The sequence below is a fragment of the Bactrocera dorsalis genome, chromosome 2 (genome assembly GCF_023373825.1).
Source record: "Bactrocera dorsalis isolate Fly_Bdor chromosome 2, ASM2337382v1, whole genome shotgun sequence".
Classification (NCBI taxonomy): domain Eukaryota; kingdom Metazoa; phylum Arthropoda; class Insecta; order Diptera; family Tephritidae; genus Bactrocera; species Bactrocera dorsalis.
In genome coordinates, this window is record NC_064304.1 from 95,440,364 (window position 1) to 95,467,359 (window position 26,996).

The following is a 26,996-nucleotide window of genomic DNA, read 5'->3' on the forward strand; positions in this document are numbered from 1 at the left end:
AAAGGTCTTGCATAATTTTAGGCTTAATAATCGTATGAGTGCGTATGGGAGAAAATGTGTCTAAAGATTTTATTATTTAATTAAACAAATTTTAATGACACACAATTGTTTCTCATTTAATAATAATTAATAAATTAGACTTCCATAACATGAATCACTTTCTTTCAGATACGCATTTTTTCTTTTCAATTATTAATTTCTGTTTTTTTTTATAATAATTTATTATATACTTTTTAAGTATGCATATAAATTATTCGTAAATTATTAACTATAATGTAATTATAATAAAATATAAAAACTACTACAGGAAAAAAAGTGTGCGTCGGCCGGGAATCGAACCCGGATCAACTGCTTGGAAGGCAACTATGCTAACCATTACACCACCGACGCGTCTTACCCACCAGTGTCAAATGTTCCATTAAACAGCAACGTTCCTATCCATATGAAAATAATTCCACCAAAACCTGAAAAATACCTCGTGAGAAAAATTACTATTACAAAAATAAGAAAAATAATTACAAAAAATATTTTTAATTTAAAAATATGTAATTAATTTTTTTGTTGTACGTAAATTTGGATGTAGAATTAGACACGCCAGAGTAAAGCTAGATTTTAAGGAATAACGAGAAAATACAACTTCTCGTGGCGAGTGAAAAAGTAAAAGTCTTCGGTACAATTTTTTATATTTTTTTATTAAGTAAAATATTATTTTTTAATTAAATGCATTTGTACAATACTATTACAAAGCATTTTGGAAAATGTTAACAGTGATTGTTCATTGAACATTGAATGGAAATATTTAGAAAAAGTGTTTTAGGTAAGATAAAATATGACTCCTAGAATCTTTATACAATATAATTGTTGAGGCGCTTATGAATGATATATAAAGCTATTGCAGTGACGCATTATCGCAGCTGATATCATTAGAGCAAATCTTGTCTGCATTCATTAAATTAGCAGGAATCAAATTTAGTTGAGCCAGTTCAGCGCTAAAAGGAAGGGGACGTTGTGGCCATACGCGTCGCTGTAACAATCTCTGTCCTTCCAACAACTGTCGTTGCAAGCTGGCAATCATTGGATAAATATTTTGCTCAACAAATTCGACGACGGTGTACTAAGGAATGCGAGAACTGTATATAAAACATGTACATATTTTCATTTCAACTTTGTATACCTCATCAAACACATCAAACATAACCTCGTATGCTTCTCTAGCCATGGCACTTAACTCATTAATGTAGAGCGGAGTATTGTGAGTCACATCGTATACACGTGAGTGCGAGGAGAAATTATGACGCACGTTATATTCGGACATCCAGGCACTACGGTCCTGTGTATGCAACAAATAATTCTGCAACTCCGATAACTTTTCAAATAGACGCAACGCAAACTTATAGACCATGCTGCCAGGATATGAACACGCGGAGAATAGCTGACTATGGTGTGAGTTCGGGTGGAGCTCTATCCACGGATGTCCAGACCGCCTAAAATTTAAACGTAAACTTCATTGAAAATAAGAACAAAAATAATTATAGCATATCTTAATTTTACCCACCGACTATCCGGATGGAACGCACACTCCAGTACGCGCAATATATCGTTCTCCTTCGGATTTGTAACGAAATAACCTTTCGATACAGTAGACAGCGAGGTGATTAAGCTGGGTATACCGACTGGAAACAATTCGCACAACACTGCAAAGTGGTCGTAACGCTGCCATCCTGTTAATGCTAGACCGCGTATGCCTTTGGAGAAACTATACACAACAAACATAAAAAAGTTTTACATAAAAAATATTTCACGTTTACCGTCCACTCTCTTTCGCTATGACAGCTAACCATCTCATATTATTTTCTAAATGACGTTGCAGTGGTGGTATCATTAAACTCTCACCAAATGCGCCTTTAAAAGCAGATGCCGTCCAAATAGTCGGAAACACTTTTGCGTACATGTCCCATAATTGAGGCTGAATGAATCTGTAAATATCATTGGCATATACCCAAACCATCGGCTCGACGTAGCTACCAATGTGAGCATGCTGCATTTCGCTTAGCATCATGTCGCGTAGCATATCATCCCAGATAACCACCTGAAGTTGAGGCCAACGTGTTCTTACGAAATTGGAAATAGTGGTGACGTGGGTAAGAAAAATTTCGTGGCGGCTATGTTGTCGACATCGAATACACTCGCCCATACGCAACACCTCATCACAGCCAATATGGATATGTGTAAACGCGGTGGAGTGTAGTGATGCTCCACCAGCTGATGTACTGTTACTGTTCATGACCGCATCGGCTATACTTAGATGAAACTCTATAATTTGAGTCAACATATTCTGTATAAATATGATAGAATCATCTTGACTTGGGCATAAAGATTGCGGGATTTCGGGTATTTCACGCAAGTTTTCGAATTCTTGCAGTTTCAAGGCGAACTCAATGTGTCCAAATGTTTGTACCAGAGGCATAATAGATAAGCCATGCAGTACAACGCTTGTCAGAAAGTCCTTTAATTTAAAAAATAACAATCAAGATACTCCACTTACCAACACATAAACAAATACGTTGAAGAATTGTAAATCACCTTCAATTCTTCCACCTTATAAGCATTTTTAGCTGGTAGTGCTTGTAAAATTCCAGTGTACGGAAACATATCTTCGTACTCAATTAGCAGTCCAGTAGCACCTAATGTTTTCAGCAACGGCAACAGTCGTTTTAAAAAAGAAAGCTAAAACAACAAGCATGTGTAATGCACTTCTACGTTTTTATTTGGAGAAAGGTAAACCTTTGGCGGCGCACCCTTCAAATCTAGATGCACGAGGCGCTCATTAGGTGGGCGAGGTCCACTCGGTCCGATGCCCGCGATAGTTGGCACGCCCAATCGTAACAATTCATGCTCATATTGTGTCTGTCGCTCAGCTGATGTAAGCAGGCGTTCATAGTCCATGCTGTTCTGGATCTCCGCCATACCGGCGTTACGCACACGTTGCTGGTTCTCAAGTATTTTAAGACGTTCGTCTTCGAAAAGATAGTTGGCACCAAACAAGGCAATTTTTTTGTGACGCGATCCGAATAAAAGTGGTTGGTCTGTGGTCTCGAGCAGGCCAATTGAAGGCGGACTTTTAGTTGGTTTGACGAAGCGAACTATGCCGGAGTTTTTGCCGGTATGCGCTGCTGCTGGCACAGGTATGCCACCGGTTGGGCGGCGTGCTTGCAGCAACTTGTGATTGACACTAGACGAAGTGTTCTGCTGCTTTTGTTGATAGCGTAGAATACGATTTGCTTGCGAGATTAATTTTTGCAGAAAATATACGTGCTTTTGTGGATTATCGGTTTGTATAAGATGCTAAACAAAGTTAAATATTAACTGAGGTTTTAAACGATATCAGCAATCTAACATTAATTTCACCATCTATTTGAACATCTCTGCTGTTATAAATGAAAAATACCCAAGTCCAAAGGGCAAACAGCACTAGACTGGAAACGATTAGAATGCCACTGAGTTTACGACGCCAGAGCAAAATAAGGCAATTGGATTGCATCTAGGAATATAATATGTACAAATATATGTTATATATTTACTATATATTATCTAAATTAGCTTTTGCATAACTTATTTCTAAATTCTTGCAAGAGTTTAAATACATTCGGTTTTGTATTATTTAATATTTGCTCATTTCGGTATTTTTTAGAGAAAATAGTGTTGTATATACATACATATGTAAATGCCTAACTACAAGTAGTTAATTTGTTTACGTAATTGCTTCCTACTTGTACAAACTAAATAAATCCTCTGCCAGCTTAACGACCTTGACTACACCCAGCTCAATAATCATATTTATAAGGGTTTAACTTGGTTTATTTTCGCGCTTAATAGCCTTATTACCGCTTTTTTATGTCTCTGTGTGCTCGGTACAGTTGTTTACCTCGCGGTGCAGTTTTAGGCTACCGAAAGTACCAAATGAGGTACTGGTGTTCGCTCTGTTTCCCCTCACAAGTGGTAGCTGCTGCCACAAGCAGCCGCAGGAAGCTGCGTTTTATAAAGCATGTTAAAAAGAACCTGCCCCAACACGGCATTGAGGCCAACAAGTAGCCTCAAGGGTCTGTAAAGCTTGTGAGCACTGGAAACTATATACCTACATACTAGATGTATGTACATATATACATGTATATTTATGTAGTAGTATGTATGTCCATATGTAAAGAAAGACAAATTCGTGCAGCTAGTCGACAAAAAGCGTGGAGTTCTAGCTCCAGCAAAATGGCAAAATATAGTAGACGTGTAGGTGTAGAGTATTGTTCGATAAGAACGAATCGCACGTTCATGAAACACACCTATTTATAAAAATGATGTATCTTCCTCAAAAACTGAAATTACATTGGTTTGTTGGTTTATAGACTTCAAGTAACTCAGTTCAAGCTGTTTCGGTGGCAAACCAGAAATATACATATGTAAATATAAATAAGTTCTTATTATATGTACATATTTCGTGTGATGAGCATAGTTATTCCCTGCTACATGTAAGTTTATAATTTTTAACGGCTGCACAATTCTACAACAGACTCAAGGTACTTAGTTTCATTACCTTGAAGCTCTTGCCAATTTATACTACTGTATATTCAGCGCGTCAGATGAAACCACTTGAGCTTAGTGTTTTGTTTAAATATATCTGGCGGCGCTATGTAATGAATATATGCCTCTACATTAGGGAGGTCATTTACTAGAAATTTTAGTAAAAATTCAGTAAAAAGATAATTTTTCCATAGCGGATAATATACAGCTTTATATATTGGAAGAATTCACGGCATGTTTAAGATATCATCAATATATACTGTAGAGAACATAATTCGCTACAGAGAAACTCCTCAAATCGTAAATTTTTCACAACTGCAAGTTTTATTATTACTTAGTGATTACAGTCTGAAATGCTTTCTTTCACAAAAAATACACACACATATACCATTTGATCAAATTTGACTCGAACTGGTCCATTTAAATTGCGGGCACAAACCGAATTGATAAAATTTTTGTTTTGATATTCTGGCAGAATCTTTTTTAAGTTTGCGTGAAGTTTGATCTCCATATATCAATGAGCTGTTTGCTTCCGACACGAAGAGTTTGTAGAAAAAGTTAAAGAAATTGTACTTGACAAACATCACGAAAATATAATTGAATACCTTATTTGGCTACCCTAATTATACACAGGCATATCTAAGGGGTGCGTAGAGATGTATGCGTGTAGTAAAGTGTTGTCAACCTAAAAACAAAAAAAACAAATCGCCAGCTGACAGTTTAGACTTAGTTAAAAATGGAGCGTTCCACGATAGAACAACGTGTCTTCATTACTGAATAATTTCAAGAAACTAATTAAAACTTGGCGGCTGCAGTTCGAAATGCATCCACAACGTCACTGTTTGGTGTGAATTTAATTTAACGCCACTAGATTTCTTTTTAAGCAATTCACGACTTCCGGTCTTAGACCAAGTATACTCTGGGTGGCCTAAACACATTCGTTTGAAGTCGAGCTAAAGTGAGGCGGCATCCGTCCTCAGGGCTATGTACTAGATTTGGAACCCGCCACGAAAAATATACCCCCAATGAATAAGGTCACACCAGCATCGGATGAGAGACGCCCTTTTTATGAAGATCACTGCAAACGTATTAAGAATTACGATTTAAGGGCATGCACCTGAAATCTCCGTTCCCTTAATTGGTAAGGTACTGCTGCCCAGGACCAAGACCGCTGAAGAACCGCCGTCCAAGAAGTGCGATGGCGGGACAAGGACTGAGATATTTACTAAAGTGGCTATATAAAGTAGCGCAAATGCGGTGTGGGATTCGTGGTGGGAGAGAGACTCCGACGCCGAGTCCGAGCATTTACCCCCGGTGGAAGAAAGTCTAGCCACAATGCGCAACAAAGCGAAGTTCCTCAACATATTGTTGATTTGCGCACACGCCCCGCGTCGTCGTCCTTGGCGACTTTAACGTCAGCGTGGGCAAAGAAGGTATCTTCGGCACAATGATCGATAAATTCCGCCTACATATGGGTTGAGGCTGATCGACGTGTCCCGAAATATGATTATCCTATCTCCAGCATAGGAAAATTTATAACAACTGCTCCGTTAGTTCTACTTTCTTTAAATTGGAGAAAGAAGTGAAGAAATTAAATTCAGCCACAATTATGCAGAATAGTCATGGAAACTACCGACAAACGAGCGAGTATATGTATGCAAAGCCGTGGGGGCCATTTGCCCGACATACATAAATAACCCTGTACTTTATAATTTAATAAAAAAAATTAACAATCAAAAGACTAAAAACTCTCTATTTAATTCTAATCTTGTGTTAATTTTGGGACACCCGTTAGATCTGCATAAAAGCATGTGCATATGCTTGCGAGGTTTTTGAGTAAATGTTGAGATGATGACGAATGGCCTGGGTGGCTTTCACCATTGTTTACTTTGCCCCTGATGTGGAGCAGAGGCAACGGCGGATGCTTGTTGTTGCAGCGCCTGTTACCAATGTAAAACCACAGTGCCACATTCCTATATAAAGACGATGGCTGCCGTCATCACATGGTTAATAAAATGTGTGTATAGCACCATAATGCACTCACAAGTATGTTTATGTGTACATGTCATCATCACAACGCGATGCATGAAATGTGAACCGACACCATCGCATTCCGTACATCCATGTTTGAAAAGTTACGTTAGGCTGTAGATTCTTGTGTACTTTTATCATTTTATGCGCTGGAAACGTGTATAATGAGTGGTAAATGCACTTCGTCTTTAGTCGCACAAATTGTTGCAACAAAGAATAAAGAATTTTTTCATAAGTAAAAGGGGCGTATATTCTTTGGCGAATAAATGGGAATACTTCTAAGCCAAAAGCTGGGCCTTTGAAAAAAATATAGAAGCAAAATGAAGTGACAACATTGAAGTATTACTATAGTAAAATGACTACCTTCAAACCTTCTAAAAGGAATTTCTTATACAGAACGTTTTGCTGTCCAATAAAAATGAAAGCTAACCCTAATGAAAATAAAAAGCAGAGAAGAAAGCACTACATCTGTCCAAAGAATGAAATTCATTTATTTGACACTTGAAATAATTGCAGCTTCCTGGAGGGTATACCATAACCATTTCACGTCAGTAACGTTCAGTTGGATAATGAATAGGACATATATAAATTCGTATGCAATTGAATCCTCGCAAATTTGTTATAATGGAACGAGCACAAAGTAAAACGTGTACAACGCGAGCGAGCAAATGTCACTCTCAATTGAAACTGATTGTTTATGTCAAATCCATTTAGCCGAGCAAACAGATAATCCGCGTACAGGTTTTAAGCTGCTGCATCAACACGCTCCAATAAACAGCCACTATAATAACGAATGCAAAATTTAAGGTATTTAAACTGCGTTCATACTGGGAAACTTTGGTGGCTCTTTATCAGAAATTTCTCGTTTGGTAGTGTATTGCATTGAGCAACTCAGTTGGAAAATTACCTGATATTCCATCTTATTGCTGGACGGAGTAAAGTTCTTGCACGCTTGATTTAGGAATTGAACAGAATATTAATTTTGTTGCAGTAAACTGCCCCAATAAGAATACAAAGTCGGCTTTACAAACATAATAATAATAAATATTACAACAATCCAAATCAGACCTGATTTGCTGTACTTATAGTATGTCTTAAGTTACCGCGCCTACTGGTGCCTTGTCGTCTGATTGAGTTGCCAACTCTGCAGCTGTCAAGTGAGTTTGGTACAGATGTATGTTTATTGAATACAATAGTCTATATGTATCCGTATTAAAGGTTTGCAAGTCACTATTCGTTGCGAGGTAACATAATAAAAATGTAACATTGATTTGTAAGACTTTCATTCATAGTATCCCTAGCTCAACACATCTCCATTACGCTCATGACAGTTTTGCAATTGTACATACGAGTTATGGTACAACAATGCGTATAAGTAATCTTTGTCAACTAAGTAGTGTGGTGCTATTTTTTTTGCCGAATCGGAGCTATATTATGGGCAGTCATGTCAAGACATTTCTTTATATCACATTCCTAACATTTTGTCCATAACAGGACATAACATATAATATATAAGCACATGTAGAGGCATACGTACACGGGTATATCAAAAGCAGAAAAAAAATTAAGACAGTAAGACTTTGTTTATAATTTAAAAATTCTTAATTTATTCTTAAAAATCCATGTCGTACCCCTCAAAGTAATCCCCCTGACCACAAAACAAGTGCTAAAGTGAATTTCTGTAATGCGCAAATCGATTCACGCTTAATGTCTTCAATTGGCTCAAGACAGATTCCCCGGAGCAGTCGTTTGAGTTTGCTGAATAGCCAGAAGTCACACGGAGCTACATTTCGGCGAATACGGTGGTTGCGCCCGATATTGGTAAAAAATTTGGCCAAAAACTCACGAAGAATCAATGCAGTATCAGGTGGTGCTTTGACGAGGTTTTTTCAACTTCGGCTCACCTTTGCCACGATATTCGACCAATTGATCATCCGTTTTCGGGTCGTAAGCATAGATGCAAGACTCATCCGCCAGTGATAATACGTTTCATGATATCCTGTTGGTAGGAAAGCATTGTTTCACAGAAATTAACCCAATGCTGTTTTTCGAAAATATTTAGTGATTTTGAAACCAATCGTGCTTTCACTTTTCTTAGACACAAATGAGCTTTCAAAATGGTTTTCACTGATCCTTCCAATATTCCAACGATTCCAGTAAGATCTCTGACTGTTAATCGTCGATTCTCAAGCATCAAGTCATTTATTTTATCGACAAATTTATCATCCGTTGATCTTGAGGGCCATCCCGTACGTGGTTCTTCGTCAACGCGTTCTCGACCTTCTTTGAATTATTTGTACCAATCAAAAAAACTTGCCCTCGACAAACAGAAGAAGGCCACCGAAGGCCTTTTCCATTATTCTGAACATTTCGGCACCGGACATTTAATTTCGCACATAACATTTAATGAAACTTCTTTGTGGAATAATTTCACTCAACATAAAAAATCGCCGAATGCACTTTATGTACTTTAGAAAGACAAGCGTATACTATACATTGAAGATTATTTTAATGTGACATTTGGCATAGATGTCACTAACCGTCATACCAACCTAAAAAAAATCGACGAAAGGGTTTCCGCGGAAAATATAAATTAAAGTCTTACTTTTCGGCCATAGTCATATTTTATTGTAAAGAAGTTCCATAAATAAAAATCGCAGCAATCACTGAAATTTCAAGGGAAATTCTTTTCGAGAAGTTATTGAAATATACGAATTTAAAGTCTAATTTTTATACCGTTTGTAAGATACGTCTCGGTATTAATCAAGAGTATATTAATACAGAGACCAGAAACATGTTGCTACAAAGCTTTGTTCACCTAAAGGTTGTTTGTATTACCTCAAATTAATCGAGATAAATATAGGGTGATATAAATAAACTATGAGAATGAAGAGGCAAGTTGAAGTCCCGGTGACTGTCTATCTGTCCGTCTGCGCAAGCGATAACTTGAGTAAGAATTGAGATTTCGACTTGATACAGGTGTTTCTTGACAAACAAAAAAAGGAGTTCTTAGATGGGCGTGACCCGGGCCTCTAAAAGGTTTAATGCACACATCTCCTAAACCACTAAAGATGCAATAACTAGATTTAGTCAAGACATATCCTTTAAGCACCCCTACTAACAATGTAAAAATGAATGAAATCGGATTATAATCTCGCTCATTCCTCATATAACTACTAAAAGCGTGATAAATCAATAAATTTTGCGCCCGAGATAGTACGAGCGGTCTTTATATGATCGAGTGACAAAATAAGACGATAGGCATTTTGCCGACCATTTTTAGGTGAAAATCCAACCGAATTTGCATTCTTTCCACATTCCTACTTTACAGTGTAAAAATGGACAAAATAAGACAACCACGCCTACTTCCCATATAACACAATTTTTAATTCCAACTGACTTTTTCACTTTCCTTTATGAAAATCAAACACTAAGAAATGTATCAAGATAAAACTTTGCACGAAAAGTGCCTCTGAGATGTACCATCTTATAACTAAAAATGATCTGATTTGAGGGTTATGTTTCCCAGTCTTTAGTCCTGGCAAGTTCCAAGAACATGAAATGTTCGGTTACACGCGAACTTAGCCTTTCCATAGTACTTCTTTTTTATGTTTTTTCGATTTTTCGGCGACTTTTGATGCGGGAATGAAATTATGGGTAGTATGATTGTGTCTCATGCGTTCATTAATTATTTAAAAATTAATTAATCGTGATGTTATATTATGTTAAATTTTATGACGCAATGATTCGTGTGACTTTATGAACAAAAAAGGTAAATAAAGTTATGCAGCTCATTTACGTTCTACGCTAGTGCCTGCAGACGAAATGATGTAGAATTTTAAAATAAGCCCAAAGGATAAGTCTAATGGAGCATATGTGTAAAAGATTGTATTAATAGTTAGAAGCGTAAGGAGGGGAGTCACTTAAAAATTTACTAACTGAATCAACCACACTTGCCCGCCACAAAAGTGCGGAACTGTAGTACACAGAACATCCGTTCGGTCTACGCTTCGCTTACGTGCATGTTCGCCCACATTCGTAAGCAACGCCATCACACTGCTACTTGCTTTTTACATACTATTAGGACAGAATGCGGAGAGTAGATGCTGTTTTCCATGACGTAGCACGTGTGGCATCAACCACCTTTACCTTTACTTTTTCAGTTTTCACGTGTCTCTCGCATTCGAAATTTCGGTCACTCGCAAATTTGCAACGTTGTTGTTATAATTACCGCTGAAAACACTTAAAAGTAATTAATTGAATTATGATTATAATTTCGTTTGAGAATAATCATATTGGACCACATTTATTACTTATTATATTTATCACATGGTTAAATACTAGGTAAACTATACTACATATAGTATATAATATATTTACAGTTAAAAGTCAAATTTAACTTACACATTTTTAGTATTCTTTAACTAATATAATATTATTATTAAAAATTACTATGTATTATTTGATTTTAAAGAATTTTTTGTCGCTTTTAAAAAGTAGCGAGGAACAATTTTCCCCGTCCAAGAGCTGAAAAAAAGAGGAATATATTCCTACAGTTTTCTCGCCAATATTCTCCCCTTGTTGTCTTTTATTTATGACCTAGTTGTGGAAAGAAAAGCTTCTGCATTTGAAAACTGCTGCAAAATGCAGTGTTGACCTACAAAATCATGATTTATATGACTGTAAAGCGTTTATTCTCCTCCCAACAACAAGACGATTGCCAATTTGTGCGCCAGTTTGTTAAAGTGACAATTTATGATTTGCATATAATTTGTATATGCAACGATTGTCTTCTTTATTCGTATTTTCTATAACAATTTGAATTTCGTGACTTTCAACATGGATTTTCCATGGGTTGGTTTATCTATCAGCTCATCAGTAGAATTTCCCTATTAGTTATTTTTTACTTAAATACATTTTTAGACTCTCCCAAGGGTTTCCTTTACGATTGCTTGCAAAATCTTTAAGCAGCATACCTAATACGAAATTAAAATAAAATTATTTTTTTCATATTTTGATAAGTTATACCTTTAAAAATACCATACCTAATATATAAAATTGAATTTTGGCAGCCCAAAAACGACTAAAAATTTTGTATAAAACTATATTTTTTTAACCCCGTCATTTTGTCAATTTTTGATTTTTTTCGACTTAATGACATTGTAAGGACTAGATCTTCTAGTGTGATATATACATATAGACTAAAGGAAGTAGCGGTGTCATTGAAATATTTATAAATAGGTATAGCATACGCCCTGGTGTACAACAATATTGACTACACCACTGTCAACGACGTCTTCATATATTCCATTATTAGCGAAATCATTTAACATATTGCAACTGCTATTCTTTTAATTCTACGAAATATTGAATGAGATTAGAATTTTTGATAAAGTGTTCCAAGCTCCAGACACCTAATCTCACATCAGTATTCATTTCAATAGACCTTAGTTTTATTTAGATTTTATGGTAAAAATTACAAAAGTATTTTGTTAAAATTGTATTTTTTAATCAGAGATAACATATATACATATTCATACTCGGTTTGAAGGGAAATTTAGACTATCACTGCGTTGTTAGCGGCTCTCTCTCTTTACTTTCTTATAATACTTGCGGGATGTGTAATATACAATTGAACAGTGTGTAACTTTTCAAGGAAAATTCACAGACTTTTAGTTTTCAAGATTATTCAGTACACATTTAATTGAGGAAACAAATTTTATTTTTTTTATATGGTAGTTTAGTTTTAGTTGAATATATAATATTTAAGAAATACACTGCCAATTCAATTGGAGCAAAATTAACGAATATAAAAGAGTTTTTATACAAATCTTATGAACGTTTTACATGAGATTTTTTAGTGTTCAAAACTTAAATATAAAGTCTGTCTGTCTGTCCGTCTGTATATACGCGAACAAGTTCCACAGTTTTTGAGATATCGACCTGGTATTTTTCTTACCAAGAAGCTGCTCATTTGTCGGAACCGCTTATATCAAATAACCATTATATCTTGTATGGAAAAACTTTTAATTTGACAAGTTATCTTTACGAAATTGGTTTTTTTTTTACAATTTCCGAACATATTGTTCAGATCAGACTACTATAGCACATATATTTACCAATCAAACTCAAGATTGTTATGTTATGAAAAAGCACCTGGGAAGGGTATTATAGTTACATTATATTATTATAGTGCAGTCCTTGTTAACGTTTTTTTTTCTTGTTTGATACTTCTTCACGAAAATTTTTAACTTTGTCGTCACAAAAAATACACCAAATAAGCATTAAATTAAACAAATAAGTATATAAATTGGTTCCAACACACATCTAAGTATATTTTTATATTATAAGTGCCACAAAAGCTTTGTTTACCGTTATTTATTGAAGTGCATCCGTTGACGTATTATTTGTCTTTCACTAAGAATTTTGCTTTAAATTATCACATTTTTAAGCGCCGATTATTGTATTTCATTATTATTAAAACATAATTACGAGTGCAAACATACTTCTTCTGAAAACAAACATGTATGTATGAATTCACGGACAAAAACTGAACACCGTCACAAGTTTCCGCCTACCAACTTCGCTGTTAACTGATTGATACCAATTTGCAGGTCCACTAACAGCATAACAACCAGCATCACACTTCCCTTTAAAAGCAGAGAAGTAGCAGCATTGAATAAACAGTGTTGCTTTTTACGTAAGGCACAATACTAAACGGGTAATTAATTTCACTGTATCGGATAATTCCATATTTGAAGAATTATACTGGAAGTTTAAATTTAAAACTAAAGATTAATACTGATCATTCATAGTATAGGGTGATTTTTTAAGAGCTTGATAACTTTTTTTTTTAAAAAAAACGCATAAAATTTGCAAAATCTCATCGGTTCTTTATTTGAAACGTTAGATTGGTTCATGACATTTACTTTTTGAAGATAATTTCATTTAAATGTTGACCGCGGCTGCGTCTTAGGTGGTCCATTCGGAAAGTAGCCCGAATTTCTTCGGAAATGTTGTCTTCCAAAGCTGGAATAGTTGCTGGCTTATTTCTGTAGACTTTAGACTTGACGTAGCCCCACAAAAAATAGTCTAAAGGCGTTAAATCGCATGATCTTGGTGGCCAACTTACGGGTCCATTTCTTGAGATGAATTGTTGTCCGAAGTTTTCCCTCAAAATGGCCATAGAATCGCGAGCTGTGTGGCATGTAGCGCCATCTTGTTGAAACCACATGTCAACCAAGTTCAGTTCTTCCATTTTTGGCAACAAAAAGTTTGTTAGCATCGAACGATAGCGATCGCCATTCACCGTAACGTTGCGTCCAACAGCATCTTTGAAAAAATACGGTCCAATGATTCCACCAGCGTACAAACCACACCAAACAGTGCATTTTTCGGGATGCATGGGCAGTTCTTGAACGGCTTCTGGTTGCTCTTCACCCCAAATGCGGCAATTTTGCTTATTTACGTAGCCATTCAACCAGAAATGAGCCTCATCGCTGAACCAAATTTGTCGATAAACACATTTCGAACCGAACACTGATTTTGGTAATAAAATTCAATGATTTGCAAGCGTTGCTCGTTAGTAAGTCTATTCATGATGAAATGTCAAAGCATACTGAGCATCTTTCTCTTTGACACCATGTCTGAAATCCCACGTGATCTGTCAAATACTAATGCATGAAAATCCTAACCTCAAAAAAATCACCCGTTAGTAGTCAAAGTAACGTGGTCTAAGAAACTGGAACAGACCCGGAATCAAAGCCACTAAACTTTGAAATTATTATACCTTTACCGACTAGCTTCAAGAGGTGTTTTTTTGTTTTTTATATTTTATTTTACAGAGTGAATTAAACTTGTTAACTGTCAATTATTAAAATATAAAATATTGCACCAAAAATTGTGAAATTTTAAATGTTTCATTTTATTTTTTTATTATTTTACACTTTTTTAGTGATCTTGATCATCAGTTACATATCTCTCCATAGAAATATTTTTTTTTTTTTTTTTGCAGGATTCTAATTTGTTGTTCCAGTTGATAAACCTAACCTAACTGATCCAGTCAACTATCAATGTTTGATACATGATTTAGGGCACATTTACTTTGAACTTTTGACCGCTTAGTGGCAGATACTTCACAGGTATGTTCAACGCACCATGCATAAGGCCTTTTTCACCACGAGTTAAATGGTATACTCGGACAAGACATTTGCTTTGGCAGAAAAATTCGAATAAGGCTTTTGTATGAGTACGTTCATATCGAACCGAAAGCAAAATGTTCGTGAACTCTCATCTGTTTACGCTTTGCTAAGCAAAGGTCGGCAATTTTATTAGAGATAAACACTGAAATCAAAGCGTCCATTTTGGCAAACCTTCTGCTTTGTTCATAAAGATGAATTGTCAAGCAAAGCGAGGAAAGTTGTCTATGAATGGACCATTAAGTTCTCAATTTCCGCTTCTCTTTATAAAAAAGAGCATATAACTCATGAAAGAGCTAAAGGCATGGAACAAAGTTTCTATTCCATATTTTACTTTTATTGGAAGCTCCGATTTTTTGAAAATTTTTTCAAACAGTTGTGAGCAATAAAACCGCACGTAATGATTTTAAGGAAGATTTGATGCAATCTTAATAATATTGAATAAATATTTGATTTCTAACAAAATATTTGATACCAAACATTTATGACATCTGTGAAATACTTGTAAACGCTTTGCTTTTGAAGTTTTTTTCTTAAGACAAATCTTTAACTTCATGCATTGCACTGGTAATTATTCTGCCGGCTATTTATATGTATATTTATTTTGTAAATATTACTCGACAACCCTGCAACAGAGCTTTTAAATTGTGGCCTCAGACATATTTTGATTTTATTGATTTTATGCGAAACTATTTCATGTACATTTTTATTATTGTGCAATACATGCTTACAAGGAGATTAACATAATTAATTTCATTGGTTAATATTAGTTTTGATTTGAAATAAAACCACTCACCTAAGAAAACACCGCACATGAAATTAATGACTAAAACAAACTATCAAAAATGCAGCACTTGTTATGAGAGAGCGTGAGAAAAACACTCTCAAGTAAGAAGGAGAGAAGTTCGCAAAACCATAAACTCGAAGGAGGGAACAGAATATTTATTATTTGGACGAATAAATAAAAGCACCGGGAGCATCTAAAAAGCAAAACGGAGTATCTTGCATCAAAAATGGATGAAAAGGATGAAATTGTAATTAAAGTGTGAACTGCTCAGAATAATAAGAGTTAGAGGGAGATGACACCTATATACAAAGAGGGGAGGCATATAGCTCCTATTGAAATGTAAAGGAAACGGTGCCTGGTGCTACGATAAAACTTTATTGCCAAAACAAACTGAGTTGCCAAAAGTTTCTGATGAAAATTATAAATGGCGTAATTATCATAATACTTATCATTCAAAAAAATTTTTGCACGATAAAGTTTCTTATTAGAGTATTTAATTCTAAAATGCTACACAACTTTGAAGTCTTTATGTATATGAGAGTTGAGAGTAACTACTATTTTATTATACGTAATTGGACTAAAAGTAACGTTAAAGTGCTTTTATTAACAGATGTATCCAAATTTTTTGACATACATGAATGTGTTTCCATTTATGAACATCTTTAAAACCTGGCATAAGATTTTTATTAATTTAAATTTATAAAAGCCCATCTTTGAATGTAGTATATTAGCACAGGGTTTTAACAGTAGACCTTCTAAAACGCTGTAATTAGTTTTTCAAAATTGATACAGGAATCTATGCAGATTCTAAATTTTTTAAAAAGTAAACTGTATATACATACATATGAATGTTAAATATTTGAATAGTTATACAACGCATTATAGGGGTATCAACACAATGCATTAGGAATTATCTTATATTGGCAACTCTGTATATGTGTGTCGTATTGCAGTATATAATAGCCATTTAATAACGCGAGACACACTTGTAATGAGAAGTTGGAATTGAATTTATTAGTTTTTGACGGTGAAAAACGTAATATTTTGTATTAAATTATAATTAATAAAATTCGAATAGTAATACAGCAATTTGAGCTTAAAATGGAAGTGAACGAAGATGCAATTGTATCTGAAAATTACTTGTGAAAATCTATGGGAAAATTTTCAAGTAAAGCGAATAGAATTTTATGGAAATAGAGCAATAACGATAGAAGTAAAGAAGAAGAGGCGATTTAAGAAAGAAGCGGTGACAGAGACAGCAGCTAGAGTGAGAGAAAGGTGATTGCGAAAAATCGAAAAGAAGAAAAAACAGAAACAGTGAACACACAAACAACAAGAAGACAGCAACAAAAATGACATTTCGGCAGAGACGTCGACAGTGTTGATTGCAAAGTCGGCGACGACGACAAAATGTTTGGTCGGCGTACGTGTGTGAATAAAGAGCAGCGTAAAATATAAGAAATACAATTAATTTAAAAGTAGTGTTATAAAGTTTTGATTAAATATAATTTATTCAAAGAAAAACAAACTTCATAAAAAGATAAAACCGTAAAAGTGTATTGAATAAAATTTTTGAGTATTGGAAAATACATAAAATCTAAAGTAGTAATTAAAACAGAAAGAAGAAGCAACAAAGTGTATTAAGGAAAAGAAACATCAAATTACCGAAAGCTAGTGGATCCTCTCACACACAGTTTTATCACGTAAAAACGAACTTGTAGCATAAAGCAAACGTGAAACATTAAAAATCTGGGTACAGCAGCCAGATTCGGTGTGTATATTTCCAGTGGTGTTGTGCAAAGGCAAATAGTAAGTGTATAGCAAAAGGTTTCTTGATAGGTGGAAACGTAACATCAACAATGTAACGTGATAAAATATCGCTTCAATTTAAGCATGTCTTAAGACCTTTATTGTTTTGCTTTTCTCTTACGTATGTGTTTATATATATATATCCATGCATTTAGCTGGAAATCCTATTAATTTATTACAACTTATGATTTGATCATCATTACCATTGAACAGCTGGAATGGAAGTTAGAGATTTCACAAATCAGAAATAAATATTGCAAAAGGAAATGTTTTTAACTCTTTATTTTCTAAAAATTAGAGTTAATGGAAATTTTACTGTTACAGTTGGGATACGAACTCTTCAAAATATAGCACTTAGATAGCACGCCCCCTGGTCCATAACAGTCCACTTATAATTCTCATTGTTAAATATTACCGAGTTCAATGTAAATATACACATTTTAATGATAGTTAACTAAATTTAAGGGGGAGGTAGGATTTTATTTTTATATTTATTAAATTTTTTTTGATTATTTTCAATTAATGCAATTTATATCAAAAATGTTTGGTCTAAATTAATTTAATTTCAAATCGGGGGTTTCCTGAGAATGGTTATTATCCGACGAATGAACCTTGATATTTTGATTTCGGACGATCGAGCAAACGTTCAGGATAATTGCTGCCATTGGCGTATTTTTTAATATTACGGACGATCCAGCACCAATATATGAGGGACACCGCTAAACCTATGCACTCTTTCCAAACGCTTTAAAGTATTTGCTGCCATTAGCGTATTTGTTAATATTTGTCCATGAAAACTTAACACAAAATTCTTCAAATATCATACTATTAATGTGCAGTTATTTTTTATAAATATATTTTATCTGTTTCGTAAAAATGAGCCTTGTTTTACACGCATTCACCCTACTTTCCTACCAAAAATATTATTAATACAAATTGTATGGATTTTGTTTAATTTATCAGAAACGTTACAACGGCTCGTTGTACAGAAGGTGGCAATGAGAATTCGCTGGCAGATTATATACTTGAAACTAGTAAATTATTAGTGTTTGAATCAATTTCAATCAGTTTCAAGCTTATTTAAATCAACATTTATATACAAGTAATTAAATTTCAATCAAACGGATCAAGTGAATTTCTTCCCTTTTTAATGAATCATTAGAATTTTCGTTTGCAGGTAATCAGTTCTTTATTTTGATAATATTTCCGATTTGTAGACCGATTGTGCTATTTATGTAGGTTGGTATAAAATAATAAATTAAGCCAATTTTATTTACCACATTGCCACAAGTCCGCGCCAAAAACGTACATGCGGACATACGTAGGTTTTAAAATTATTTAAAAAAAAAGGAATTTTTTAAACGTTTAAGGGAACACGAAAAAAAAAATTTTGAAAAATGGCGACTACCTGAAAATAAAAATCATTTTTTACGCTTTTTTTTTTTTTGAAATTCCTGAATTTTTTTTAAATATTAAAAACAAAGGATTAAGGATTATATAAAGAAGGTTCACACAAAATTTCAAGTAAATCGGTTGTATAGAACTTGAGATAATACCGGTACCGTGTGGAAAAAAATAGTTTCGAGAAAAAAGCGTTTAAAAAAGTGAGTCTACCTACCTACCGGGCTAGGTACTACGTCACTAAAGTAACTGTAGCTCTTAAAATAATTTTAATTTTTAAAAATCCTTTGGAGGATATGTTCTTAAGGGTCTAAACTTTAAATATATGAAAAAAATCGAATTTTTCAAAATCCTCCTTAATGCCATTCTTGAAATATTAGTTTACAATTATAAACAGATTTGGTATCACAGTATGAAGCTGGTGTTGCTTCTTTAGGCAATCTAGTACAGCTAATTTAATGTTTTATAAGCTTTATTGTTTTTACTTGCATAAATGTACATGCGTACATAAATATGCCAAACACACATGTTTATGTGCATAGAAAACGGCAAAGTAACATTTGTTAGCGAACACATTAAATTTGCCTGAATTGCGATTGCAACTGTGGTAGTGCATCGAAGCGCATCTTTAGTAATAAAACGAAAATCGATTACTCTTCAAGTGCAAATCTGCTCATCAAGTCTCGGATTCGCGCATACGACAGAAGGCTGCAGCTTCAGCTTTATTATGGCGGCGTTAGCATCAACGTAAGCGCAAGTCCTCGGATTCTCGCCACCTTCTACTTGTCCTCATGGTTTTTGCGCCCGTTTGGCATGGCGAAGTGTTTGTTGATCGCGATGAAGGTACAACGGGTAGCGTAAACGCACCTTGCGTTGTCTCATCCTCCGCCCCTTCACGTTCCTATGTCATGCGCTCTTTTATTGTAGTTTCTCATTCTGCTACAATAGTATGCGACGGCGGCATCGTCATCATAATCATCATCACTAACTTCGCCGTCATCGCATGCTGAACAGTTTGTCAATTCCTTCATTATACTGTTTTTACATTTCGATTTTGATTTTTATTTTTTACTTACTATCCCCTTTTTCTTTTTTGGCTATGTGTTTCAGGTTGTGTGCTGGTTTCTGTGTTATTTGTATTTTGAACGTATCAGCAGCAGAGGCAACAATACAAAAACAGCATAGGTACAATAGCGGCAACGGTAGCAGCGCAGCCACAGCAACATTTATAATAATTGTGCACGAGTGTATCAACGACTGCGACGACGACGACTGCTGTTTCACAGATTCAAACGTACACGAACACAATTATTAGCGCAACGACGTTTATTTAGTGAAGTGGTTGGAAAAGCAGAAGAAGCGGCAGAAGTACCAACAAAAGCATACAAAATAAAGAAAAAACGGTAAAAAGGAGAAGCAAGCATGGCAAACATGAACTAAATTTTGCATAAGACGAGGAACGAGCATTTTGATTGTAAAAAGTTCATTTCGATATGTGTTTTTGCGAATAATAGTAAAATCAAAAAAATAAGCTAATATAAAATATAGTTTGTGCGGAGCATAGAAAGAAGTCAAAAAGAAATCATATTAATACCAGTAATAGTAACATCAGCAACAGTATTGGATTTACTGACATGGTATTGTGGAAGAAGAAGCAAATGTGACTACAGAAAGCAAAAACACGAATACAGGAGGACCAGCGAAACGCACAAATTACCCACGAAAGCAACTGATACAACAGAAAGTACATTAAATATGCTGAAAGTCAAAAAAGAAAAGAGAATGACTGCGTGAACTTCGCAGTGGCGGCGAGCGCCTATTAAATTTGTACGGTGGCCTCAAAACTTAAAGAAATAGAAAAAAGTAAATGGAAACAGATTAAGAATATTATATGCAATAGTGAAAAAAGTGAAAAATAATATATATCTATATATAGAGAGATATATAATCTAAGACACACTAAAGTTGGAAATTAAAGAGTCGAATACCGGTAAGCAGTGTTTTAAATTTTTAACCACTGCGAGGAAAAAACAAGGCTCTTATAGAAATCCGACTATATTTATAAGATTAGATAAAGTGACTAACTGATCCAAAAACACTAAACAAGAGTTGAAAGTAAGAAAAAACCGCGCAACACATCACAACAGAGAATGTATGGAAAGGCGAAGACATCGTCAGTGCCATCAGATGCACAGGCACGTGAAAAATTGGCACTATATGTTTATGAATACCTGTTACACGTTGGCGCCCAGAAAGCAGCTCAAACATTTTTATCGGAAATTCGGTGGGAGAAAAACATTACGTTAGGTGAGCCACCTGGGTTCCTACACACATGGTGGTGCGTGTTTTGGGATCTCTACTGCGCCGCGCCAGAACGGCGAGATCAATGTGACCATTCATCAGAAGCCAAGGCCTTCCATGACTATGGTTTTGTTAGTTCCGGTTACGGAGTAAATGGAATTGGTCCCGGAGGACCGCATAGTGCTGGTGGTCCAGCTCCTAGTCCACTGGGTCAAATGCCACCAGGTAGTGAAGGTCCGATGGGGCCAGGTGGTCCAATGGGTCCTAATTTTTTTCCAAATTCTACAATGCGACCCTCACCACCGACTCATGCGTCGAGTCCCCAACCACCACCATCACAAATGATGCCGGGTCAACCGCCATTTATGGGCGGTCCGCGATATCCTGGAGGACCTCGTCCTGGTGTACGTATGCAGGGCATGGGCAATGAATTTAACGGTCCTCCTGGTCAACCCATGATGCCGAATAGTATGGATCCAACGAGACCTGGAGGTATGGGTCCAATGAATCCGCGTATGAATCCTCCTCGTGGACCAGGTGGAATGGGTCCTATGGGGTACGGTGGGCCTGGAGGCATGCGAGGCCCTGCTCCAGGACCGGGTGGAATGCCACCTGGTATGGGTATGGGAGCGGGTGGACGACCGCCACAGTGGCAACCAAACGCTACAGCACCAATGAACGCTTATTCATCATCTTCGCCAGGGAACTATGGCCCTGGACCTGGTTCGAATGGACCACCTGGTCCAGGAACGCCGATTATGCCATCACCCCAAGATAATACCCAAGCTGGTCCAGGCGGTCCAGGCGATAATATGTACTCGATAATGAAACCTGAATTTCCAATGGGTGGTGGACCCGATGGCGGTGGAGGAGGTCCGGGTGGTATGGGTCCTATGGGCGGGGGACCTAATTCAATGGGTCCTGTACTTAATGGTGGCGGTGGAGATGGTACCGGATTAGATGGCATGAAAAATTCGCCAGCAAATGGAGGTCCGGGAACGCCTCGTGAAGATTCTGGAAGTGGAATGGGAGATTACAATTTGGGAGGATTCGGCGGTCCAGGGGAAAATGATCAAAATGAATCAGCAGCTATACTAAAAATAAAGGAAAGTATGCATGAAGAGGCCAAAAGGTTTGAAAAAGATTCGGAACACCCGGACTATTTTATGCAATAACAACATAGTAGCAACCCGGCCACGACGCACACGACAGCGGCAGTAGCTGCAGCGGCGGCAGCTTTAGGAGCAAATATACTGAGCGGTCAAGCTGCAGCCGTTTCTCAAAATCTTAGCACCAGTAACATTAGCAACACTAGTGGCAACAACAATCTCATCAACAATGCCAACAATAGTAGTCCCCCCGCATTAACGCCGCATTTCCATAAGGAACTTAATTTTTAAAGAAATAATTTTCGATTACCATTAACATCAGAAAGAGAAAGATCATAAAAATTGATATACATATATATATACAGTTATGAGTAAAACACACTGTTCAATTATCAATAACAGTTTATAAATAATCCAAATTCAGATTGCATGTCTTTAAAAATTATCAGGTTGGAAATGAGACCGACCGTAAAAAAGAACAGTTAAGATAATGCCCAAGAAATGTAATTTATCCGGGATCTTTAATTGATGGGTCTGTTTTCTTTCGCAGACAACGCGCCAATAACGCGGATAAATATTAAAAAAAAGCTACCCAACTTGATCTTCGAGTAACTTTTACTTTGAAAAATTTGCAGAAAGTATTAAGATTGTACAAAATAAAAGCGCAATTAAATATATCAATAGACACCGTGCACAGTCGATTTTACAAATCAAATAAAAGATAATTCATTTCGAATATGGAATTTAGATGGTCGAGATATCGAAATTATACAAATATGCAACAAGAATCCTACATCCCTATCTTTGATTCATTGCTAAGCATGAAGCAAATATAAAATAACATGAATAGAAAAAGATCAGTAAAGACATGTTTTTTTTTTTGTAAAAAAATATACAAACATTTACCAATAATTGTTAATCCTAAAATAATATGGTACTTATTAAAGCGAACTTAAACTGTATAATATTTAACATAAACGACTTCATATTACTAAATGCTAAACGCAGATATGTTAAAATATAAAAACTTATAGCTATTAAAAGATTGCACCTATGAGGAAATACTTTAATGAAAAAAACGTGCATATGTAATAGTATTTAGTGTAAACGCGGTAAATGCAGCATTACAGTTGTAGATGCTGCATAAACCGCTCACCCATAAATATACGTGTATAATATACTAAAATATGGAATATGTAAAATATATATAAATAAAAGGTGTATAACAATTATTTGTCAGAAGCAGCACTCGAATTTTATAAAGTCTCTTTTTTCGGTTGCATTAAGTATATAAGAAGTGATCAAACGTCGAAAGAGGAGATAAGTGTGGACACCACCTAACAAATATCGAAATTGCACAAATTGAATGTAATGCTGCGAATAATTTCTTCTGAAATAGTAATACAATTATTTTCTTTTCGTTCAATAAAATAATCAAGCTTTTATAAAGCAAAACTAGTGCTCAGCACATATTAAAATTAATTGGGCACAATTGTACACCCAAGGTAAATTTTTAGTTTAATCTTTTTTGGTAGTAATTTGTACAATTTGAAATGGTTTTCATATGAACATATAGGCATAATTTAATAAGTGTGGTAGGAATAATCATATTGTTTAAATATGTTCTATTTTTTCGCTTTCATTGAAAATAATTTATTTAGTTTAGAAAAAATGCCGCCAAAGTTTTGAAGTAGAAACAGTAATTTTGCTGGTTGATTTGTACATTTTTAAAATAAAAATAGTCCCCTATTTTACTTCAAATGAAATATGGATTTTCGGCGGAGAAACGAAATATACAAGGTTCCATTCTTTATTTTATATGTCTTTATTTATTAAGCTCAATATTCCAGATTCTGAAGAGTTGCAATAATTTTAAATATATAAATTTCAATCAATTTTAAAGTAGTGCATTCATGACAAAACATCACGTGCTTTTAATAAATTTGTTTTCAGAATCATAGTTATGACTATATATTGATACATTATTCAGCGTAATTTGAAATATTTTACTGTTGAAGGTGTCACAAAAGGTCTTACAAGTGCTATCAATAGTGGTGGTGTGCCACCGAAAAATATGCAATTAGACAAAAATTTTTCTTTGGTTCGCATATAAAATATGTAAAATATATGTTTATATCTATTCAAATGCTATATTATATACGCGTAAATGCAGATTTAGTATTGAGAGTGATTTTATGCGTCTGAGGGGAAAATAGAATCATCCCATATAAACGTACATACATATGTAGACATAAATATACAAATATTTCTATAACTATGCTTATATAGCGATAAATATACATATATGCTGCATGTGTATATATACCAATATATAACGCATTATTGTACAAAAATTCAAATTATATACACAGCATATGTAATTAAATAAAATATTTACTTATATATATAAAAAAAAATAATTATTTCAAAAGATAGCACATTACAACTTAAAAGTCTTTATAGTTATCATTAGCAGAAGGGAAAGCAAAGAATAAATAAAATATAAAAAAAAAATATAAAAAGCGAAAAACACTTAAAAACAAAAAATGGTTGAATAAATTAGTTAATAAGTACAGTGTAAGTAATGAAATATGAATATCTATTATGTAGGCATGTACTGTACAATATTTATACATGGATTATTGATCATTGTTCTTACATGTATGTATGTAGTATTTTCATCGCGTTTCTTTTTTTTATTACTTCTGTGTCCTTAGAGCGGTTTAGTCTTAATTTTAATGATTTTTCATATCCCAAAAATTAGGGTTAGTCCTATTTGATGTATTAATTTTATTTTAAAAATCAAAACAGATAAATCAAAACACATGCATTACAATGGTATTAAAAAGAGCCTTTCATTAACTGCATCACTTTTGAAATACATATACACATTTTGTATTTATAAAGGTAAAGTTGATTGAAATTTTATTAGTATCTGAAAATTAATTTGTAGATGCATATTTCAACAAATATTTAATACGAAAACCACTAAAAATAGTTTTCGACAAATGCAAAATAATGAAAATATTAATTTCTAAATTTTATATTATAAGCTTAAGATAAAAAATAAAATACCTATATATTCATATATAAAATAAAAATTTGCATATGACAAAATTGTGTGAAAGAAGGAATGTACAATGAATGCACACTTTTATGCGATTAATGTCATTGTAATCGACGATGATGAATGTGATCATCGTGGTAATATTTCGTGATGAGTATATGAATTTTGATGCAGTTTGTATGCATGAAACGATAAATAAAACCGCAGTTGCAAATATTAAAAAAAAGAACAATTAACAATAAATTATGAGTAAAAACGAATTATTGAAATGTGGTGGTGAATTATGCAAATATGTTTAAAATAAGTATTTTTAGTGTTAATTATATACAATTTGCAAATGGCATAATAGCATAACACATGAAAAACATAAAAACTATAAAAACGTGAAAATGATGAATAAAGTTTTAAAACAAAAGTATTTGTAAAAAGTAAAAAGGAGCATAATTTTGTTTTATTATGTGTATAGTTAGGACCTGTGAGTTGTTGTAGCACTGCAAAGCTACTTTGGTTTTATGATAACACAATTTAATTTTAAACACAACGTGTTTTATTTACAAATTTTGTTGTAATATACAAATATATGAAAAAAAGCTGTTTTATAGAACATTCTACTTTTTACTACTTTCGCTAAATACTTAATGTACCCCGAAACGTTCAAAAGTACTTTGAATACTTGTGCTTCGTTGGCGGACGTTTCTATGTGGCATTACTAGAGCGTGCCGGCTGCCGCTCGGTACGCAAAATATGCTTCCACTGCGGTGAATTTTATTGGTTGAAATATTGTTATTATTCGCCGGCAGATCAATTGGATCGGGCAAACTATCGTTGTGTCGCGTCACTATGAACGTATCCTCCAGGCAGATAGTGTTGGCACGATTTGTACTCTTTAAAAAAAAAGTGCAGTATAAACATAAAACCACATAGTTATACTTTTAGACCTATGTATTTATAGATGCGTATCTATACATATTTTTACTCACCCAACGCTCCAAATCACAAAAACGTATTTCGTCGCCACTAGTGGAGGGCAATGATAAGTCAAACCCACCATAGCTTGACAAAGTGGCATCTGTTATGTCGGTTGTTGAAGTACTAGTTACACATTCATGTAAACATTCATCGTTATTGCCTACACACGATTTAGACATGGACTTAGGAACACGTAAATACAATCCCCGATTAGTGGAAAATAGAACAGGTGTTGCAGATTTTGTTGCTTTTATTTGTTGATTTTGATTACTGCTGTTGTCGGTGTTAGATTGAGCGCATCTACCAGATTTTTCAATACTCTTAGTTCGAAAAGCACTTATGAAGTTTTCATTTTTTGCACGTTTTCGTGTAGGGGGTGGTGTTTGTGAAGATTCATCACTGTCGGATACTGCTGATGTACAAGGGTTTCTCCAATTCCAAGGTGCCATCCAATAAAATTATTTGTATTTATTTTATATAATATTCTTTCTTCCTTGCATACTTATTATTTTATATTGATTTATCTACTTGTCTTTTGGCGTTTAACGTTACGGTAAAAGTAAAAAATATAGCCAAAAATTTGTTAGTTAGCAGTCAGTAATTTTGCTAATGGTTATTCAATGTGCGAAGACCGAAAGGTTTGTTATGCGAAAATGAAGTTAAGAAAAATATGTATGTGTGTATAAATGCGTAACAGCGCTTACTCCATTGTTGAACTTTGGTGACATTCTGAAGTATAACTGCTAACATAT

At 34.6% G+C, this 26,996-nt stretch overlaps 3 protein-coding genes and 1 non-coding gene across 8 annotated transcripts; 1 reads left to right on the forward strand and 3 right to left on the reverse strand.

The window, feature by feature from the left end:
• Positions 1 to 318: 318 nt before the first annotated feature.
• Trnag-ucc (transfer RNA glycine (anticodon UCC)) lies at positions 319 to 390 on the reverse strand. The gene has a single exon. It is a non-coding gene; the product is annotated as a tRNA-Gly (tRNA).
• Positions 391 to 671: 281 nt separating this feature from the next.
• On the reverse strand, positions 672 to 15,928 carry LOC105230961 (hexosaminidase D). Of its 3 annotated transcripts, none has more exons than XM_049449788.1 (8): positions 15,598 to 15,928; positions 3,398 to 3,541; positions 2,785 to 3,345; positions 2,584 to 2,727; positions 1,809 to 2,506; positions 1,556 to 1,756; positions 1,175 to 1,502; positions 672 to 1,114 (listed from the first exon to the last, which is right to left on the reverse strand). In XM_049449788.1, the coding sequence occupies exons 2-8, from the start codon at positions 3,539 to 3,541 to the stop codon at positions 890 to 892; spliced, it is 2,301 nt and encodes a 766-aa protein (XP_049305745.1). In that variant the 5' UTR covers positions 15,598 to 15,928; the 3' UTR covers positions 672 to 889. The 3 variants fall into 3 exon arrangements, with proteins under 3 accessions (XP_049305745.1, XP_019847533.2, XP_049305746.1); XM_019991974.3 differs by having other exon boundaries at positions 1,175 to 1,484; positions 15,598 to 15,918; XM_049449789.1 differs by lacking the exon at positions 15,598 to 15,928 and adding an exon at positions 12,976 to 13,224.
• Positions 15,929 to 16,540: 612 nt separating this feature from the next.
• LOC105230962 (single-stranded DNA-binding protein 3) lies at positions 16,541 to 25,713 on the forward strand. 3 transcript variants are annotated; one of them, XM_049449790.1, is made up of 3 exons: positions 16,541 to 17,397; positions 19,461 to 19,641; positions 19,909 to 25,713. In XM_049449790.1, exon 3 carries the CDS (start codon positions 20,949 to 20,951, stop codon positions 22,272 to 22,274), a length of 1,326 nt encoding a protein of 441 aa, XP_049305747.1. In that variant the 5' UTR covers positions 16,541 to 17,397; positions 19,461 to 19,641; positions 19,909 to 20,948; the 3' UTR covers positions 22,275 to 25,713. The 3 variants fall into 3 exon arrangements, with proteins under 3 accessions (XP_049305747.1, XP_011210322.1, XP_049305748.1); XM_011212020.2 differs by lacking the exon at positions 19,461 to 19,641; XM_049449791.1 differs by lacking the exon at positions 19,461 to 19,641 and having other exon boundaries at positions 16,541 to 16,866.
• Positions 25,714 to 25,819: 106 nt separating this feature from the next.
• On the reverse strand, positions 25,820 to 26,993 carry LOC105230982 (uncharacterized). The gene is made up of 2 exons (XM_029552310.2): positions 26,256 to 26,993; positions 25,820 to 26,159 (listed from the first exon to the last, which is right to left on the reverse strand). The coding sequence occupies exons 1-2, from the start codon at positions 26,691 to 26,693 to the stop codon at positions 25,911 to 25,913; spliced, it is 687 nt and encodes a 228-aa protein (XP_029408170.2). The 5' UTR covers positions 26,694 to 26,993; the 3' UTR covers positions 25,820 to 25,910.
• Between the last annotated feature and the right edge of the window lie 3 nt (positions 26,994 to 26,996).